At 43.8% G+C, this 19695-nt stretch overlaps 1 protein-coding gene across 9 annotated transcripts in view; it reads right to left on the bottom strand.

The window, feature by feature from the left end:
* Positions 1–209: 209 nt before the first annotated feature.
* Positions 210–19695, bottom strand: part of LOC124956426 (protein tiptop) — a 147217-nt gene continuing 127731 nt past the window's right edge. For 8 of the 9 annotated variants that reach the window (XM_047512220.1, XM_047512222.1, XM_047512224.1 and 5 more), the window contains 2 exons: positions 11061–11307; positions 210–7666 (listed from right to left, as the gene is read on the bottom strand). In XM_047512220.1, the coding sequence (XP_047368176.1) occupies positions 3967–7666; positions 11061–11307 (3947 nt within the window). In that variant the 3' untranslated portion in view covers positions 210–3966. Of the gene's footprint in view, positions 7667–11060; positions 11308–11548; positions 11780–19695 lie in introns of those variants that run through there. The other variant, XM_047512226.1, reaches the window with a different exon arrangement.

Here is a 19695-nt window from a genome sequence, read left to right as displayed (position 1 = left end):
TCCTGAAATCTATAAATAATAAAGGAAGGGGGAAATATTTATTGTGAGAAATTAAACTTTAACGGCTCCTTTATAGTTTATAACATATATATTTATTTGAGCTTTAATTGCATTTTAAAATACAACCGAAATAATTAAATAATGACAAATCTGGTAAAATGGTTTCAAGAGTCGCGTATACATGATGCATATCTTTGTGGTTGCTTGTATGTAAGTCGGTAGGTACGTTTCGAGCATATCTCTGTCGAGCACGGTTTTTATTTTGTTTTTCTCTCATTCCCATTTTGTTCGTTCACGCGAGTGTGTTTGTTCCGTATGTCTTTACGTATATCATTCTCTTTGCATGTATATATATATATGTATATATGTATATATGTATATATATATATATATATATATATATATATATGTGGTATGTACGTGTGTAATACATGTGTATCAGTAGGCGTTTGTCTCATGATGTAGTTATGTATATGTATATCATGTAAGTGTGTTACCTCCTATGTATATTCTCGTGTGTATGCTCGCACCCACGTAGATTTCGTGTTCGTTCATCACACTTTCAGCAGTCGTATATAATTACAATAATAATATTAATATTATTATTATGTCGATAAATACTTTTAAAGTCCGCGATGGAAGAAGTAGAGTTTACAAGAAATACGTATACAAGTGTGTTCCGTTCTTTACCGGCCCACCTCGCCAGTGGCCGACGCAGCTGCTGCCTCTTCTGTCTCTTTCTTTCTTTTTCTTTCTTTCCGTCTTTCACTCATTCTCTCTCTCTCTCTCTCTCTCTCTCTCTCACTTTCTCACTCTTACACACGTTCTTTCAACCATTTTTCCATGTTATATCCATCTTTCTCTTGTATTTGACTTTCTATCACTCTCTCATATCGTATAACGCACGCATTCTCTCTCTCTCTCTCTCTCTCTCACACACACTTTCTCTCTCTCTCTCTCTCTCTCTCTCTCTCTCTCTCTCTCTCTCTCTTTCATTTTATATATTGGCCGCATTTACGCTCAGTGCTCTAGTAACCTTAGTATGACCACACGATACTTCGTCTATCACCCTCTCCTTTTTTTTTTTATATTATAATAATCGTAATCGTTTAATCAATATACACAATATTCGCAGTAATTCGAGTGACAATAATGACAATATTTTACACGTAAAATGACGCATCGGCTCCCTCGGCGCAATAAATATTATTTCAACAAAGAAAATTTACAATGGTCTCTCTCTCTCTCTCTCTTTCTCTTTCTCTCTACATGCACTCTAAGCGCCGAGAAACGTGGGGTCCTCATCCTCTCCATCTTTCATCCCTTTCTCTCATTCACTCTTTCTCACTCTCACTATCACACTTTCTTTCTTTCTTTCTTTCTTTCTTCCTTTCTTTCTCATAGAGCGAAACGTTCGGCGCACTCTCATCGGCTCGAATTCATTTTCGTCATATTTTAATTAATCGCGAGCCTTGCTGCTGTTACATCGCATTTTCTTATACATTTTCTTTTAAACGCACACATTTTCTCTAACATTCACATATATTCATTTATTCGCATGCACTCGACTATCGTACGATCTCTTTCTCTTTCTCTCTTTCTCTCTTTCTCTCATTCCCTCTTTCATTCTCTCTCTCTCTCTCTCTCTCTCTCTCTCTCTCTCTCTCTCTCTCTCTCTCTCTCACGAACTTTCTTTTGTTCGATTAACTTTCATCCCGATCGATTAGCAGTCACAGACCTTCGAAGAGGGCTTTCGTTTATTAATTTTCCATCCCCGAGCGGTCTCACTGGTTTTCATTTCATTTCATTTCATTTTTTTTTTTTTTTTATTTTTATTTTTATTTTTGTTTTCGTGACAGTAAGTATCAACAAAGAAATTCCTATACAGGGGCGAACCCTAAACCTATCCTAAACGCTAATGAACTACGGTCTTACATTCTAGAGGTATACATGCTGACGACCTTACGACAGGTGATAGGTAAGCTTTTCCATCTCTTTCTCTCTTATACGCTCACTCGCATCTAAATCCGATATCCTAGTAATGTTTCTCCTGTCTCTTTCTCTCTCTCTCTCTCTCTCTTTCTCTTCTCTATCTATTTATCTATTTATCTCTCTCTCTCTCTCTCTCTCTCTCTCTCTCTCTCTTCCTCTCGTCTCTCTCGTCGTAAATGTCCTTAAGTATTTATAAAATCACAAACTTGGCCGCGTGCCGAGCCCCGTGACTCAGCAGTGCCGCGAGATATGGTGGCATCACAATTTAATTAACGCTCGTTCAACACCCACTTCATCGTCACACCCTCTCTAACATTCCCTAAGTAAAAAGAAAGGAAACAAAAAAAAAAAGAAATAAAGAAAAACAAAAAAAAAAAAAGAAAAAGAACAAAAAAATAAACAAAAAAAGAGATGAAAAGAAAAGTAAAGAATTATTGACGGTAATGGATAACAACGTCGAGTTTCTTTTGTTTATTAATTTTTTTGTTTTTGTTTTTTTTTTCCTCTCCTTTTTCTTCCTCCTCCTCCTCCTCTTCTTCTTCCTCTTCCTCCTCCTCCTCCTCCTCCTCCTCCTCCTCATTCTATTCTTCTTTTTCTTCTTCTTCGTTTGCGCTAAAGAGACTTTGAGAAGGAAGATGAGCGAAATTTGAAAGAAAAAAAAAAAAAAAAAAAAAAAAAAGGAGAAAAAAGAAGAAGAAAGGAACGGAAAACAAAAAAAAAAAAAAAAAAAAAAAAAAGAAAAGAACATAAAAAGACAAGAATAATCGTTTGAGCGTACGCCAGAGAAAGTCTTAGTGGTATCGCCTTGATCCTTTCTATCGAATTCAATGTTCAAATCGAACTATGCTATTTAATTTATTTACGTTGAAAACATTTGTGCAACTTTGATCGCGTTTGAGAGAATGAAGAAAAAAAGAAAAAAAGAAAAAAAAGAAAAAGAAAAAGAAAAACGGAAGAAAAGTAAAAGAAAAAAGAAAAAAAGGGAAGAAAACACGTAGATCGTCTTGCAGGATGCGTACCACTGACATTTCTCGCGTTTTGAAAGGTAATAACGAATGCAATGGAAGAAGTAATGCGTTTGTAAAGTTGTAGGGCTACTATCGCGAAACGGAACTCGAAACACTCCATCACATTATTTATTCCGTGCGGAGATTTCTCGATGAAGGGCCGTGCACGATGATATCGATCGTGCCAATAACCCCCCCAGGAATGACAAGATTTTTGTCCTCGATGATGGCCCAAAACGATCGCCGAATAATTAGAAAAGGATAGATGTCCGCGTCGCCTGTTAAACTTTCCTCCAACGACGTCCGAACGAAGCCTGCCGTTCTTGTCGTCGAAATCGACATATTTCTCCGTGAACAAACAATTCTATGTTAAAAGAGCACCATATTCCGAGCGACAGATAACGCGTTCGATAACGAGAGCCATTCACGATCGAGCACGATCATCTCTTCGTGTTACTTTTCTTCTTCTTCTTCTTTTTTTTTTTTGTCTTTTTTTTTCTTTCTTTTTTTTTTGTCTTTTTTTTCTTTTTCTATTTCCTTCCTTCCTCCCTATCCTCATCACCTTTTGCCTGATAAATCTAAATAGCTGATATCGATCTTGGATTTTTAAGAAGTACTAGTTTTGAATTCTTCGACGAAAGAAGTTAATATAATTCATAATATCATCGAACGATTAAGATCAATATGTGAAATTGTAAAAAGTCTATTGGGTTTAAGATTAAGGAGCTTTTTTTTCTTTTTTTTTTTTTTCCCCTCGATTCGTCTTATCGCGAACGGTATCGATCGAATCGCTTACTTTCCAACTATCATCGATCTGGCGCTCTTTGAACATAAATTTGAAAGCGAAGTAAAATGCCATTGGCGCAGGACGTCCGCGCGGCGAAATTTCCAACCACATCGCTAGTTACAGTCGTTACAGTATAGATACACTTATGTACAAGTGGCACCGCTACTTACGGAGCTCGGACTATACGTATTTGCTGGACAACTGTTTGGCCAGCTCCGTATACTTGAGAAACTTGGAGTGTGGGCTCTCCTCGAGCGGAGAGGCCGCGGACTGGGATGGGCTGCCGTTCGCTTGCGGAAGAGGCGGCGACTTGTTGCGCTGGGACGTAGGTGGAGACGAGGAACTGTGACTCGGGCCACCGGAAGTCGCTTGTGATGCCGCAGCGGCTGCGGCTGCCGCGGCCGCTGCTGCCGATCTTCCGATTGTCAATGGATCTGGGATGACGCCATCCTTCACGAAGTGCATCTTCGAAAGATGATGCCTATAGGCCCCTTTGGAGATGAACGGTGTGTCGCAGAAGGCGCACTTCATGATAGAGTCTGCCGTGACTACGGCGTCGTTACAGGCCCAACTGAAGGCTAAAATGGCTCCTGGTGTGGGTCCGGTTCCTGGTCCACTGGCGCCTACCGTACTACCGCTTCCAGGTGCGATCGTACTACCGGAGCCAGAAGTAGACCTGGACGCGCCGCTGCCACTGGGACCACGTGTTTCGGTCTTGTCACAGAGTTTTTGCAGAGCCGCGAGCGGATGACTGCTCGTCTTTCGTCCTTGCGAATCAACAGTATTACCAGTACCTCCTCCACCACCGCCGGATAGACTATCGAACATGGAAGAGAGTGCACCGAGGCTGCTGGAAGCTTTCGTGTCTGGCGTTCCTCTCGGGGTGACAGATCTATCACTACTAGTAGGACTGCTTGTACTGTTTCTGCAAGGACTACGAGCCACTTGTTCAACTTGGCTGGTCGATCTAGGTGTTGGTGGATTCATGCGAGGCGATGGAACTTCTCTACCCTCTTCAGCCGTCTCGTGAAGACTGCTTCGTCGATGATTATACGAACCTTGCTCTTCGTCCTCTCTACAATCGTCCACGATTTCCTTCTTAACGAATACCTCTCTCGACGATTGCGCCTGTTGTTCCTCCTCGTTCGTTCCTCTTTCGTCCGTTTCTTCGTCCCTGGGTTCCTTTTTGACAACCACCGAGCTAGGCTCCTCGTCACCGGACTCTTCCGTACCCAGATGATGACGCGCTGGTAATGGCGTAGTAGCTTGTTTATCCGGAGTGACACGATGATGATGAGAATGGCCGGTAGAATGCCTCTCGTGGCCAACAGTTGTCAGATCCATACGTCTTTCCGGTGTCATCGTGTCCGTCCTACCGCTTCCCCTCTCCGATATGGAACTGGACTCGCTGCCGCTTCGCTCTCTCCTCGCGGCTGCGCTCGCATTATAATGCTGCTGCTGCTGTTGTTGCTGATAAGATCGAAGAAGATTCATCGTTTGCGGATCCACCAAAGGCTTCGTATAATCAACGCTCTCGTCTATGCCCAATCTTTTTAGAATGCTAGTACCCATAGGTGCGCCTGGTTGAGCGTGATGCAAACCTGCCGTGCCATGTCTTACACGAGAATCGAAGCTCTTCTCGATCAATTTCTCGATGGCATTTAAGACGGAAGGCGAGGACGTGCCGGTGGTTTCGTTCGTTGTCGGCGTTGGTGTGTCCTTACCCGGCGTGGTAGCATCGCTAGCCGAAGAAGGCGATCGGTGGTGCCTCGACGATACCGACGAGGCGTCCTCGTTCACGCTTTTACGACCGCTTTCGCTCGACGGTGGCAAAGTCGCTGGCAAATGATTCGACATGAGTGCATTCTTCAAGAAGTTACGTTGATTTACACCGACCGTTCCGGCTCCTATACATTGACGTATGTGCTCGACAAAAATGGTTGTCTCGATCTTCTCGCCGCATTTCTCGCAGGTGATCCTACCGGCGTGCTTTCCAAGGCTGTGACTCAGACCGGTCGCAGCGTCGCCGTTCTTAAACTCGTTTTGCGCGCGTTCCAACTCCAATAGCTTCCTCACAGGCAATGATTTTTTTCGCTTCTCGCGCGTTTGTCTCCGACGACCGCCGCTCTCGGTGATCGAGCGCATAATATGTTCCTTATAGTGCGAATTCTTGACCATATGATTGCTCAACTCCTTCAATGAACTAAAGGCCTGATCGCAAACTTTGCAAGTTAATACGGCGCTGACATGACTGCTGGTTGCTCCGGCCCCGGGACCGCCACCGGCGTTACCTCCGTGTGGACCGGTTCCGGCACCAGGCGGTACTCCACCTGTATTTCCTCCGCTTCCGACTCCACCTCCGCTGCTACCGCTGCCACCACCACCGCCGCCCTTGCTCTCATCGGAAGACTTCCAAGAAATGATTTGCTCTTGGGAGATAATGTTGGTATAATGTTGCGTTTGTTGCATGTGCGAGGTCATTTCTGCGAGGGAACGGAAGCTCTGGCCGCACCACATACACTTGAGAATCTGTCTGGTCTGTTCAGCACCTTTCCCGAGCCAAACGTCTTGACCTCTGACCAGCTTTCTCGGTAATGGCATGGTTTCCTTTATGAGAAGGTTCAACTCCGATGGACTTTGTTTGTTAGTTGGAGCGGCGGAGTTGTTGCTACCGGGGTTGCTTGTCGAAGTTTGCGGCTGGTGCGATTGTTGCGGCGGCGGTATCGTTGGCATCGTCGTTTGTTGGGGATGTAAAGCAGCGGCCGGGGGTGGTACGGGCATATTAACGCCGCAATGTTTCGCTTCCTTCATATGCGTTGTCATAGCGGCGAGCGTCGGGAAGCTTTGTTTACACCATACGCATTTGAGAACATCTTTGGCCTGATCCGCTCCTTTGTTCAGCCAATGAGATTGCCAAGCACTGTGACGACTACTCGACGTCGTGGACGGCGTGCTGCCTATGGACGTTCCACCGCTACTACCGCTGCACGAGGACGACCTGAAAAGATCCTCACCACCTAGTTTGCTCAGCTCGCTCATTTTTTCCAAGGCCTTCGTCGCTTCGCTAGGTTGATACGATTTCTCGAGCGCGGCTGGTGGCTTCATTTTGCCGTTCCAAAGTTGATGATGATCTACGACACCGCCAGTACTTTTCGGGGACAATTGCTGCTGACTAGTAGCCGCTGCCGCTACGGCTGCGGCAAAGTATGGAAAGTGCGAGGCCACGACCGGCGACGTCCACGGTGACACTACCGGCGGCCTACCGAACGTGGACGGTGAGCTGGCTGCTGCCGTTGCATCTTGATGACTCGTGGGAGCCGCACCGGCCAATCTCGAGGATTTACGCGGTGGTGGAGGCGAGGAATCCTCTGGACCCGGTCGTTTTCTACTAGGCACCGACAGATCCAACGGACCGTTGTTCGTTTCCGTCGAAGAGGACGGCGTTGGCGGTTTACTGAGATTCAGAATATGCTCTTCCTCCTCCTCTTCTGTCGAGGAAGCTTTTCTTGTGCTAAAGTCCAGAACGGCTGGCAATGGGGTTGCCGAGGGTGATACCTCACCGACGCTGCTCGGCGAGACCAAGAGACCCGGAGTCGCGGCTGGTGGCGAACAAGAGGACGATACCAACGGCGATACCGAGCCTCGTGATAAAGGCGAATGTCCGAGGAGGAGTCGTTGATGTGTTTGTTGAAGATACGCTGCCATCATTGCCGCCGAATGCGGTGGAAGGAGAGGATGAGTCCCAAGGGGTAGAGGCACGATACTACTCGGACTAACTGGACTCGCGCTGCTCCTCGTCGCTAAGGGTGGGGGACTTCCGGTCGCTGGACCGGAGGATTCCCGAGAATCTCTCGAGGGACAGCGTGGACTCATTTGTTCCCTGAAAGAGTAACAAAAAGGGCTACTGAAAAAGGATGGCCTTTGATATTCCCTTCGATTAGCCTGTCACATTCGACTCATTGCTGATTTCTCGATTCATCTACTCTCTCTCTCTCTCTCTCTCTCTCTCTCTCTCTCTCTCTCTCTCCCTCTCTCTCTCTCTCTCTCTCTACTATTTTTACCTATCTCTTTCTCTCATCTGCGACTTTCCCTCCCCCACCCACCGATCTCTACAAAGCGCGTTCGATGCCACGAATCGTTCGTACCGGAACTCTCGACCGGACAGGCATCATTAATCATGATAACCGAGCGATAAATTTCTTGTAACTGATCCGCGAATGCCGGCACAACGCAGGTGACGCCGTGACGTTAATATTTCATAACCGGCCGCCATGAGAATTACTACGTAAACAGCTTTCGCTGTTGCTGCACGATGGAAACGACGAATACCCGGAATCGGTGATGAATATAAGTAGAAAAAAAAAAGTCTCGCGTGATAGATAGAGCCTCTCTTGACGCTGGCATGTTTCGCGACGCGAACAGCGATGGATAATTCACGCTTGAAAACGCCTGTCGTTCTTAACTCCTCGTATCTACGAGTATATGCATGCGAATAAAAATACAGAAGTGCAACGGGAAAAGAGATGATTCGCGTTAGCCTTACTGTGGCGCGTCGGTTCGTTGCACGCGTAAAATGCGACTGGATGCACGACATATATAATATTGATTTTTTTTTGTTTTTTTTTTTCGAAAATACGAAAATACATAAAAGTCCAAGTCGACCAGAGATGTTCCCTCGAGTAAAGTTCCATTAGCATGTATCACATTAATGCACACGCACATGCGAGAGAGAGAGAGAGAGAGAGAGAGAGAGAGAGAGAACATGAGAAACGTATGATCTAATAATTCTCAAACACCGAGAGGAAGAGAAACAAGAAAAAAAAAAAAAAAAAAAAAAAAAAAAAAAAAAAAAAAAAAAACGAAGAAAAAAGAAAAAGAAAAGGAAAAGAAAAAGAAAGGAAAGAAGAAAAGGAAAAAAAGAAATATTAGATACCTTACGGAACGTCATCCACGTATAGGAGAACGATCTATCTCAAGAAGCAAGCACGGACAGTAGAAGCACGTGGTCGAAGCGTTTCGCGCGCGCGCGGGCGCGCGCGTATGTTCTCTCTCTCTCTCTCTTTTTCACACTTGACGACGAGGTGTTCTCGACGCGGAACGGAAGGGACACAGTAGAGCTGTCGACGGCTCGCTCGTAACTGACTCCTCCTGACTGAATGCCGAATGCGTGCCGCGAGATGAAAGGGGACCACCGCCACGCATGCAGGGGAAGTTTTTGGGGGCTGGCGGTTCGAGGGGAGGGGACGAACGACACCTCCGCCCTCCGTCCCGTCCCTAGTTTAGTGAGAGAAGCTAGAGGTGGAGGTGGTGATGGAGGTGGAGGTGGAGGTGGAGGAGGCGTTAGCGGAGCAGTGGGTGCCTCTAACGGGTGCCGCTAGCGGGCTCCTGTGCAGGGCGGCGGCGTAGGACGCTCTCCGTAACACGTGCCTATCTCTATTAGCCGTGCGACGTTGCGCGGCAGCCACCGATATCAGCTCTGACACCAGCTTATTTATCCCTCTGCCTCCATCCTACTCTCCTCTCTCTCTCTCTCTCTCTCTCTCTCTCTCTCCCACTTTCTCCTTCTCTCTCTTTTTCTCTCTCTCTCTCTCTCTCTCTCTTTCTCTCTCTCTCTCGCTTAACCTGCCAGTACAGCGCACACGACGAGACCAGCTCTATGACGATTTGTTGCGTTCAAACAAGGAACAGAACGTAAAACACACACATATGCGCGCGCTTGCACACACATATGCGCGCGCTTGCACACACACACACACATATACAACAAACAAACACAGATGCTTGCACACACAGAAGAGGGAGCCAACGACGGCAACATCAAAGTGCAAAAGCAGCGTATGGCTTCCCCGATGATTTAGGTGCTTTATTATCTAGTCTACGGATAAAGCACCGACTAATGAGTTTGAAACGCCACAATGTTGATCGTCCTCTCTCTCTCTCTCTCTCTCTCTCTTTCTCTCTCTCTCTCTCTCTCACTCCCTTTCTCTCTGTGTGCCGCATCTCGTCATACATGCAATCGTCTAATTGTAAGTGTGGCTTTGTTACGCGATTCCGTTTTAAAGACTTAATTTTATAACAACGCGTGACTATTTGCTTTCCCATGTAATTGACTAATATTTTATATGGGCTAATAATGTTTGATAAATCCTTTTTCTTTTGCTCGCAATGTTGATAATAGTACTAAAGGAGTAACTACGTATGTACGTGCGTACATTAAAAAAAACGTTTTGTTCCTTGTGTGATCAAGATTTCTCGAAGAGAATGTCCTCACGTGTATCATTTTCTTTCGATAAAGTTGGCGATACGTTGTTCTTTTTTCGATACAATGACGTATTAGAGAAAAGTATTTACACACTAATTTCTCGTAGAAGATTTGTTCGGCCAAGTGTTTATTTTAAGCTCCTTCAGCTAAGAAGGTTGAAGCTTTGATATCGACGCGAGGCTCGAATGAGCTTCGCTGATAGCCTTTGTAAATACCGTACCGTGCATTAAGGCTAGCCGTGCATTGGTAACTTTTACGATGGTCGATTAAATGAGTTTGATCACTTAAAAGTTACTTTTATCTTTTGATACGCGCCCACTGAACGAACGACGACTAAATACTTGCTAAAGAGTTTCAATACGAAACGGATTTCATATAAGTCGCATGTGTTTATGATCAATATTGTTTGATTTGTATTCCACAAAGCCTATTACTCCGGCTACTTTACGACTAACTGAAAGCAACTGAAAAGTCATCTAATGTGCGTTAACAGACTTTAATATGTACGATCTATTGTCACCGTTCAACTATTCCTTTATCTTTGATAGGAGATATAGAGCGTGATGTAATTTTTTAATTTTGCTTCAATTAAAATATCACGAGTGCACAGGTTTCTATGTTAAAAAAGAAAAAAAAAAAAAAAATAAAGAAACGGAAAACTCTATTTGCTTTGAAAGAGAATTGCCAATAGGTGACAGACATTAGAATATGATATATATATATATATATATATACACATTCTAAGATATATAAGATATATATATATATATATATCGATCAAAGGAGCAGTCGGTATAAATCAAGCGCGTGTCAAATACCTATCGTATCAGTCAAACTAACGTAATACTTTATTAAATATAATTAATTCTTAATTGGATATCTTCGTAAATTCGACGAAGTATATTTATCATTTCATTATTTCCCTTAAATATTACTAGATAATATTTAAAAAAAAGTAATTATTCGATTTGATTCGAATTGCGTCAAGTGATATAATGACCAACTTGAATACCTGTCAGGTGGTCCTGTATCCCTCAAGATGGTAGGGTTCAATCTCGCGGAAGCAGAAGCGGGTGGTGGCGTGGGAGGCGATGCTTCCTCGTCATCCTCCTCGTCGCTCGCCTCGCCATCTTCGTCTTCTTTGGCCGCAGGTGCGCAACCTCTCTCGCTAGGGCTAACGGGGCCATCCTCGTCGACGCAATCGCCCTCTTCGCCCTGGAGGTCCGTGCCAGGCCCTGAGCCTTCGACGCCGTCCTCCCCTGTGAAAAAAATAACAAATTCGCTTTTTGATTATCTCGTGTTTTTTGTTAAACATTACGACTCTCGAATATAAATATTTTCTATTATTATCTTAATCGCATTCATTAATTCTAAAGTAATTAATTCATCATATTTATTTAACAGGTAATTTGCGTTTAAAAGCAAAGCCCAAAGAACGAATGAAAACGATTTTAGAAAATGTCAGAATTTCTATTTCGAATCGTCGGGAAGAAAGTCTACCTTTTTTTTCCTTCCTTCCTTTCTTTCTTTTTTTTTCCTTTTATTTCTTTTTTTCTTTCTTTTCTTTTTTATCAATTACCATCGTAGGATTGGCAGAGAAATCGTTTCAGGTTTTGATAATTTATAGAATATATATCCGCAGGCTGAAATCTTCGATATCGCGGTTCCATCGACTGCAGCCATCCGTGACAGAAACGCCGTTGGAAACAGTGAAGTAGGACTTTCTATCATCTAAAGCATCGGGCACGAGGTGATTAAGTACGATAGAAGGAGAAAGGAGGGGGCAGAGAGCATGCGACCCGGTAGAGAGAAGACGCTCAGAAATGACGGAGCTAAGTACCCAGGAGTGATATAAAGGTGCAGATGGCGAGTAACACAATGGCACTATCGGTTCATTTATCAGCCTTTCGCGACGGCGCCGCTGCCAACGACGACTACGACGGCGACAGCGATGGCGTCGTCGACATCTACCGTACTCTACGATGAGAACGTTGGATACGTCGTCGACTATGACACTGTACCATTGTGAATCCGGGAGAGAGAACTTCCGTCATTTGCATTATGAGTTTTAATCAAATCATTTCCTTTTAGAAGAGAATCGACGAATCTTAGAAAGCCGTCGAGATGGTGGCCCACAAACTCGTACAATTTCATTCAAGCTCATTTCTTTCCCCGATATTAATCGTGATTAACATTCGATTCGTTGGATAACGAAATATTGTCGAAATAGCGAACGCTTTTCATCGGTCTTATATTCAAGATGGAGGTAACTTTGGAGTATACATAGTACATAGAAGCGGCAATGGAGCATCGAATACGAGACGAACGACGAACGAAGATGCGGTCTTGAAGCTCTTTCCTTTTCTCTCCCTCTCTCTCTCTCTCTCTCTCTCTCTCTCCCTCTCTATCTCTTTCTCTTTATCGGTAGAACCCTCGGAAGACCGCCATCTTGAGAACGGCGTGTCCACCTCCAGGAAGGGAGTGTCGTCGGTGGCGATCTCTTCTGGTACTCGTACGAGAGCGTAAGAGAAGAAGAAGAAGAAGAAGAAGAAGCAGAAGAAGAAGCAGAAGAAGAAGAAGAAGAAGAAGAAGAGGAAGAGAAGGAGGATGAGTAGAGAGAGGTACGGGGAGGCGGAAGATAGTCAACGGCAGCACACCTCCTCAATGTAGAGAAAGAGAGAGAAAGAAAGAGGGGGTGGGGACAAACCAGGAGCACCGTCCTACTTTGCCGACTGACCAACCAAACGATCGTTTGTTCGCGGATGGGCCACGGAAGAGGGAGAAGAAAGGAGATCGCACATTGATCCGTAGGAGCATCGGCAACTAATTACGCAGATTTATGTCCCCATTGTCCATTGTCTCTCTCCCAGAGCGGCCCTTCGAGAGAAGGCAACGCGACCGAGGACGATTCTTGCTCGTGGAAGCACCGCACGGTTTCAAGATCCTACTCGTGAGAGTGAGAGAAACGAACGGAGGGTACAAAAAAAAGGAGAGAGAGAGAGAGAGAGAGGAGACAAGCACGACGACAACGACGAGGACGACGAAGAAGACGAGGACGACGACGAGAAGAGATAAAAGGAGGACCCTGAGGATCGCTCGGATTCAAGCATGTTGCGGGGAGGGGAATGCGAGAACTTGCAAGAGAGTGAAAGAGAGAAAGAGAGAGAACGAGCGGGCGGACCACCGGCAGGCAGCCCCGCCCGCTTCGAATATCGTCTCTTCTTTTACCCTTTCGACTTGCCTCGCTCGTATACTCGTCTACCTTTCTTCTTCTTTCCTTCCTCGCTTCTTCTCTTTTCTTCCTTCCTCCTCTTCTCTTTATTTTTTCTTTATTCTTTTTATTTCATCAACATTTTTCCCCATTAATATTTCGGCGCAGCATCATTCGCGTCATTTCTTTTCTTTTCTTTTCTTTTCTTTTATTTTCTATATCTCTCGATCATAGTCAAACTCAAATCTTTCTATTTGTTTCGAACGAAAGAGATTTCAACGAAAGCATCAATCATTTATTAAATATCCTCTTCATGCGAGAGATATTGACGAATCCTTGATCGTTTTGTTGTAACATTTATTTAATTTATCGCTATGAAAAATTGTTTTTCAATAAACAATTTTTACGAGATCTTTCGTTTACATGTATTTTACTTGGACGATCGCACAAATATATATATATATATATATATATATATCCAGTTATGGTCAAGGTCACGGCAACTACCGAGAAGAGGATGCAAATGTTGGCCGCACGAAGTAACGTCGTGCGGTTCCTATTGGCAGGCCGCTAACAAGGTGCACGGGGGGTTGCATATACTGGTGCAGTGCAAGGAAAGATACGACGGGTAGGTACGTGGCGTACCGAGTTTAAAAGCGACCAGAGTCCTGACACTCGAGGAGATGTTGCCGTACGATATCCGTTCCTCCTGTCCTCGCGGCTACTTGAGCTGCTGGTACCTCGCTGCAAGCTAGTACTTACATTAGTACATACGTATGAAGCTTTAAACTTTTTCTTTTCTTCTTTCGTTTTCTAAAGTTTCGTCTCTCTTTTTCTCTTCTTTCATTCATCATTCTTCTATAGAAGATCTTTTAATCTATGTCAACGTCATACAAGTTCTTTTTTTTAAATCGAACACGCATTTACATTAAAACTATAAGAAACAATAATTGGTCTTATCAGTTATGCTCGTTGCCCTTTTCGCTGTAAATTTTTCTCCTTTTATCTTTTTCAATTTTTTTTTTTTTTTTTCTTATTCCATTTTATTTGCTTGAACGCTTGATACATTATATATATCTCTGTATGTACGTCTTTCTTCCTTCCTTCCTTTTTCGCCTATCGCCTTTACAAGCTAGTTTCTCCATCTTATTCGCTCCTCATAGCGTCACGCAAACCTTGCTGCTTCTCGTAGCTGTCCTCTCTCTGTCCGCCTCCTTTTATTTTCACTATTCCTCTCGTAGGCCTTTTCCTCTGTCCATCTTCCATAGGAACATGTGCTACGAACTCGGTTACACAGATAGCCGAGTAGCTACATACGTAGCGTGCAACACATGTTGCTATGTGAAACTGGTTAACTGCTTACCCGGTTGAATATCCATGGTGTTCGCGATACCGCGATCTAACTCTCTTCGCCGCGAGTTCTCGGCAACCGACGATAGTCACGCTCACGAATCATGGAGACCCGATCGTACGTTGCTAATTGCCAGTAACCTTGTTCAAACCATCAACTTTTTTCCTTCCATTCGTAATGCAATAGACACTAAAGTTTCTCTCTCTCTCTCTCTCTGTCTGTCTGTCTGTCTCTCTCGCACTCGTGTCTCGATAATACTTCAAAATGTTTTTATATCAATAATAGTCCCTATTTTGTCGTTTTAAATTTATATGGATCTATAAGCGTTTCGTTTTTTCTACGAAGAAAAATATCGAAAAATTATTTTCCTTAACAAAATATTTTCAAGAGATGTTATAAATTTTGAATACGATCGATCTTATGTGCAAATGACAAAAGCTCCGAAATTATCTTACCGAGGCTATAAACAAAACGTTTATTTCATTACGTGATTAACTTAAAATATTCTTTACGGTTCTCGTAAATATTTGAAAGATTTTGAGAAATCTCCGTTGTTTCGAAATGTCCGGCAAGTATATTCCTTAGGATGTATTCTCCTTAGGAGTATACGTAAATCACATGGATGACCAAGAAATATACTTTAACGCGTTTAAAAGCACGCAGTAGTGCACGTTGCACGACGCCTTGATTTATGCGACCTTCGAAAGCGCTAAATCAGTTTCATTTAACGGTAATTAGACTCACTAGCATAGTCATACTTTCGCACTCGGTTAAATTTATGACGGCTGCCGAGAAGAGAGTAATGTTTAATTATTTGCTAGGTACCTTATCGAAAGCGGGATTATTTACCGATAAACTTTTGAGAAGATAAAAGAGATAAATCGACTTCTCTTCCATGGAAAAACAACGTTTATTCGAAAAGATTCGCACGATAAATTTCGATACCTTTGAATATTGCTTAATCGTACGTAGAAAAGAAATAAAATGAAATATAAAATAAAATAAAATCATTGGCATTCACCCCAAGTAATCTTGATCCCAAATCACGATCTAGCGAGATCTCTATTACGAGAACAAAATTAACTTCGTTTGTTATTTGTTTTTCATCTCGAGAGAGATCGATCGTGCGTGAAGGCATAAAAGAATTTAATTTCCCTGTCGTGTCTTTTTTTTTTATTTCCACGATAAAAATCCGAAAAACTCACAATTTGATTTCGACGAATCCTTTAAGTATCATCGTTTCCTTGCTCGTGTCATTCTCACGTCTTTTCATTCGCGATAATGTCAGAGACACTAAGACCTTTTTTTCGGATTTCAAGCAAAACTACGTTTGATGATAACTACGGAGATGAGAATGAGTGAAAAGATAAAGATGAAAGGGGGCGTTGGGGGAAGGGGGAGAATAAATAGGGATCATAGGAAGAAGAATCGTCAGTCATAGAAATGAAATTTGCGAATAAACGGATCGAAGTTAGCTTAAAAGCCGGCAATAAAACAATACATAATAAGCCGGCGGCATAGCGGCCGCGGCAGAGATGGAACAAAAGGAGACTGGAGGAGGACAGGAGAGGAGATGAATTTCTGATGCGAGAGAGAACCGTCGGGAGGCTGGCGAGGAGAGTGACAGGAGGCAGACGAAGAGACGAACGGATGGACAGACAGGCAGGCAGACAGACAGACGGACGGACGGACGGACGGACAGACGGATGGACGGACGGACGGGCGGACAGAAGGACGAGGATGAGGATGAGGTGGAGAATGAAGAGAGAGGCGGGAGAGGCTCTGCATTGTGATTCTCTCGCGGTCTGCCAGAGAGTGACTGACGGGTGAATCCGTTCTCCTTCCTCCACGCGTCTCTCCTCCCTTTTCCCTCCCTCTCTCTGTCCGTCTTTCCTCTCATTCTCCCTGGGCACTTCTTCCTCTCGAAGCGAGCGCCTCTCGAAACCCAGTGCTACAGCTACGCCAAGATGTACTGAACGAGCGAGCGAGCGAGCGAGAGAGAGAGAGAGAGAGAGAGAGAGAGAAAGAGAAAAAGAAAGAGAGAAAATTGCTCGAGCAGCGCCATTTCATGATTTTCCTGAATCGTACGTTCGCATTCTCTCCTTTCATTTCTGTTCACTTTATTTTTCTTCCGATTCTCGATGCACTCGATGCGCGATGCATGAAACGACTCTCTACGGTGATTCGATCAATCGCCATTTCTTTTTCTTCAACGAAAGGAAATGTCCAAGAGGAAGTTCGTAAACTGCCTTTATAATAAATGAAACGAAACGGGACCGTGATAGCCGATGAAAAATCTTTACGATTCATTTTTGTATTTTTCATTCGTTTTGCCTAAGAGGCTCGCTTGGCCGGGGCGTCCAAGCGTCCTCTCGAAACGTCAGGTGGTCGGATTCGTGATTCATTTAGGCGATCGTTCGGGAGGACGTAAACGGAACAGGAGGACAGGCTTCGGAGCCGAAGACGAAGTACCTACCTACCGTAGTCTACCTGACTGATTGACTGATGAGGCGACTGTTATCCTAAGTCAACACTCACTCCATCAGCCTGTCGAATGTTCTTTCTGTCTCTTTCGTTTCCTTCTTATTTTCAGGCTCTTCTCGAACGTGGCGCATCGTGCTAGATCAAACCCACGTTCCACCACGAATGTTTCCCCGACGTATGTAACTATATATTTATGTATGTATGTATGTATGTATGTATGTATGTATGTATGTATGTATCTCGTAACGCGTAAAATAATCTACCTATCGTACGACGTGCGTATGTACATACGTACGTGGGAAATCATTTTTGATTTCTTTAACGTGCGCTACATGCGATTAAATTCGCGTTTTTTTTTTTTTTGACGTCGATGTACGCAGAGATTTTTTTCTTCTTTCTTTTTTTATTTCTTTCTTCTTTTCGTTATTTTCCTTTTTTTTTTTTTTTTTTTTTTTTTTTGTAATATCGAAGATATCATCGTAACGAAATACTTTTCTAAATCACGTTGTATCGGAAAAATAAGATGAGAGAGTTTTTACGTTAGATCCTAATTGAAACAATTCGAAAGAGAAAGAAAGAGAGAGAGAGAGAGAAGAAATCGGCACCGAGTTAGCCGTTTAAAAAGCGATCGACAGAAGTGCCACCACGGACAAAAAAGAATAAGAATAAGAAAGAATAAGATAGAAGAAGAAGAAGAAGAAGAAGAAGAAGAAGAAGAAGTTTCAGATCCTGTGATCGGTTGGGAAAAGAGCATTCTCTCTACTTCAATTTTCTATACGGATATTCCGAAGTCGCGGCACTTGGACACGCCTCGTTCAATCTCGCGCGATCGACAAGGGCTGTGAAAAGCCTGAATCCGCGCCGCCCGATTGCTTTCTCCCTGCTGCCACCGCCTTTCCTGCGTATACTTGAAATCTCCCTTCTACTCTCTCTTTCTCTCTCTCTCTCTCTCTTTCCTTTTGTTTCTCTGTCTCTCTCTCTCTGTCTCTAGCTTTCGCTTCGAGTCACAACTCGAAATACCCGGCTTCGAGATCTTGGATTTCCTGGGCCCGATGGCTCTGCTCTACGAAATTGTCGTTCCTTCTGATAACAAAGTCGCGGGAATATTACGTGGCGGAATCCGCAAGAGCTCCGTCCGATGCTTTTCATTTCGTTCAGTACGACTACCGTGTATCCGAGAAACGTCGTCGCATGTAGTACGCCTACCGAAGAAATTCTCCTCTAATGTCGAAAAATATTCTTCGTAGTGAAAGCTTGAGGGTGTACTTTCGCGTCCCAGTATTTCCCGATAAATTATCGCGTGTCTTTCGATCAAGGGTGCGAGAAAAAGAGAGATAGAGAGAGAGAGAGAGAGAGAGAGACAGAGAGAAAGAGAGAATAAGAAGAAAAGGAAGGGAAAGGGAGACGCGTCGAACAAGAATTACTTTCTTATACCTATTCCTCAGCGATCGATCGATAAAAAGCAATCCGGAATGATCGGCAAAACGTTTGGCCAATTAGTCGAGCCAACGTCCTTTTGTTCTCATCAAGGAGGGAGCAAGAGAAAGAGAAAGAGAGAGAGAGAGAGAGAGAGAGAGAGAGAGATAGAGAGAGAAATGCTTATACGCTCAACTGCAACGCGATGTATGAAATGCGACCAAAGAAATTCTAAAGAAAAAACTCTGTTCGATTAATTTATTTCGGTATGTCGCGAGAGAGAGAGAGAGAGAGAGAGAGAGAGAGAGAGAGAAAGTGAGAAGGGGAGAAAGAATAGAAGGGTGAGGGGGGAAGGGAACGTCACGAGTTCGCGCCAAAGGCGTAGTAGCATCGTTCTGTATTGCTCTTGCTTTGAGGAGGCCTGAGAAAACCGCGAGAGATGAGAGTGAGAGCGGGAGAGAGTAAGAGAGACGAAGTGAAAGGAAAGCGCGCAAGAGAGAAAGATATACACATCGGGAGAACGACGACTACGAGTACGACGACGAGAACGACGAAGACGACGAAGACGACGACGTAAAAGTGGGAGATGACGGAGCGACAGAAATGTCAGGATGACGGTGAGTGATGGACAGGAGCCCCGGCGACGCAAAAGCTCTTGCGTTTCTCGTGAGAACAGCGCTTGGCAGATTGGCAAGATACACCGCGACCGCTCAAACGCTTGTACGCTTTATTAATGTTCGTATTTTAGTGACATTCTCTCTCTCTCTCTCTCTCTCTCTCTCTCTTCCATCTCTCTATACCATCTCTTTCTCTCTCTCTCTCTTCTACCTTTCTATTTCACATCTTTCTCTCTCTCTCTCTCTCTCTCTCTCTCTATCTCTCTTTACCACTATCTCTATCTCTATCTCTATCTTTCTCTTTCTCTTTCACACATACAAACTCATACTCTTTACAATGAGAATGTCATGCAAATGTTCATCGGCTAACGGAAAATAATTCATAGTAACGGACTCGAAAAACGATATTCCGCATTGATTTCTTTTATTATTTTTCTTCGATGTTACGTTATAACGCGTTAGCGCATTCGCTCGTATCGAGAGGGATATTCTCGATTCTCGAGAGATCTCGAACGTCACGATTAATTTCGTAGATGTAGTACGGTGGGACGTGCGGGATTGAAAATTT

This window comes from Vespa velutina, chromosome 22 (genome assembly GCF_912470025.1).
Source record: "Vespa velutina chromosome 22, iVesVel2.1, whole genome shotgun sequence".
NCBI lineage: Eukaryota > Metazoa > Arthropoda > Insecta > Hymenoptera > Vespidae > Vespa > Vespa velutina.
This window is presented reverse-complemented; position numbering and strand designations above follow the sequence as displayed.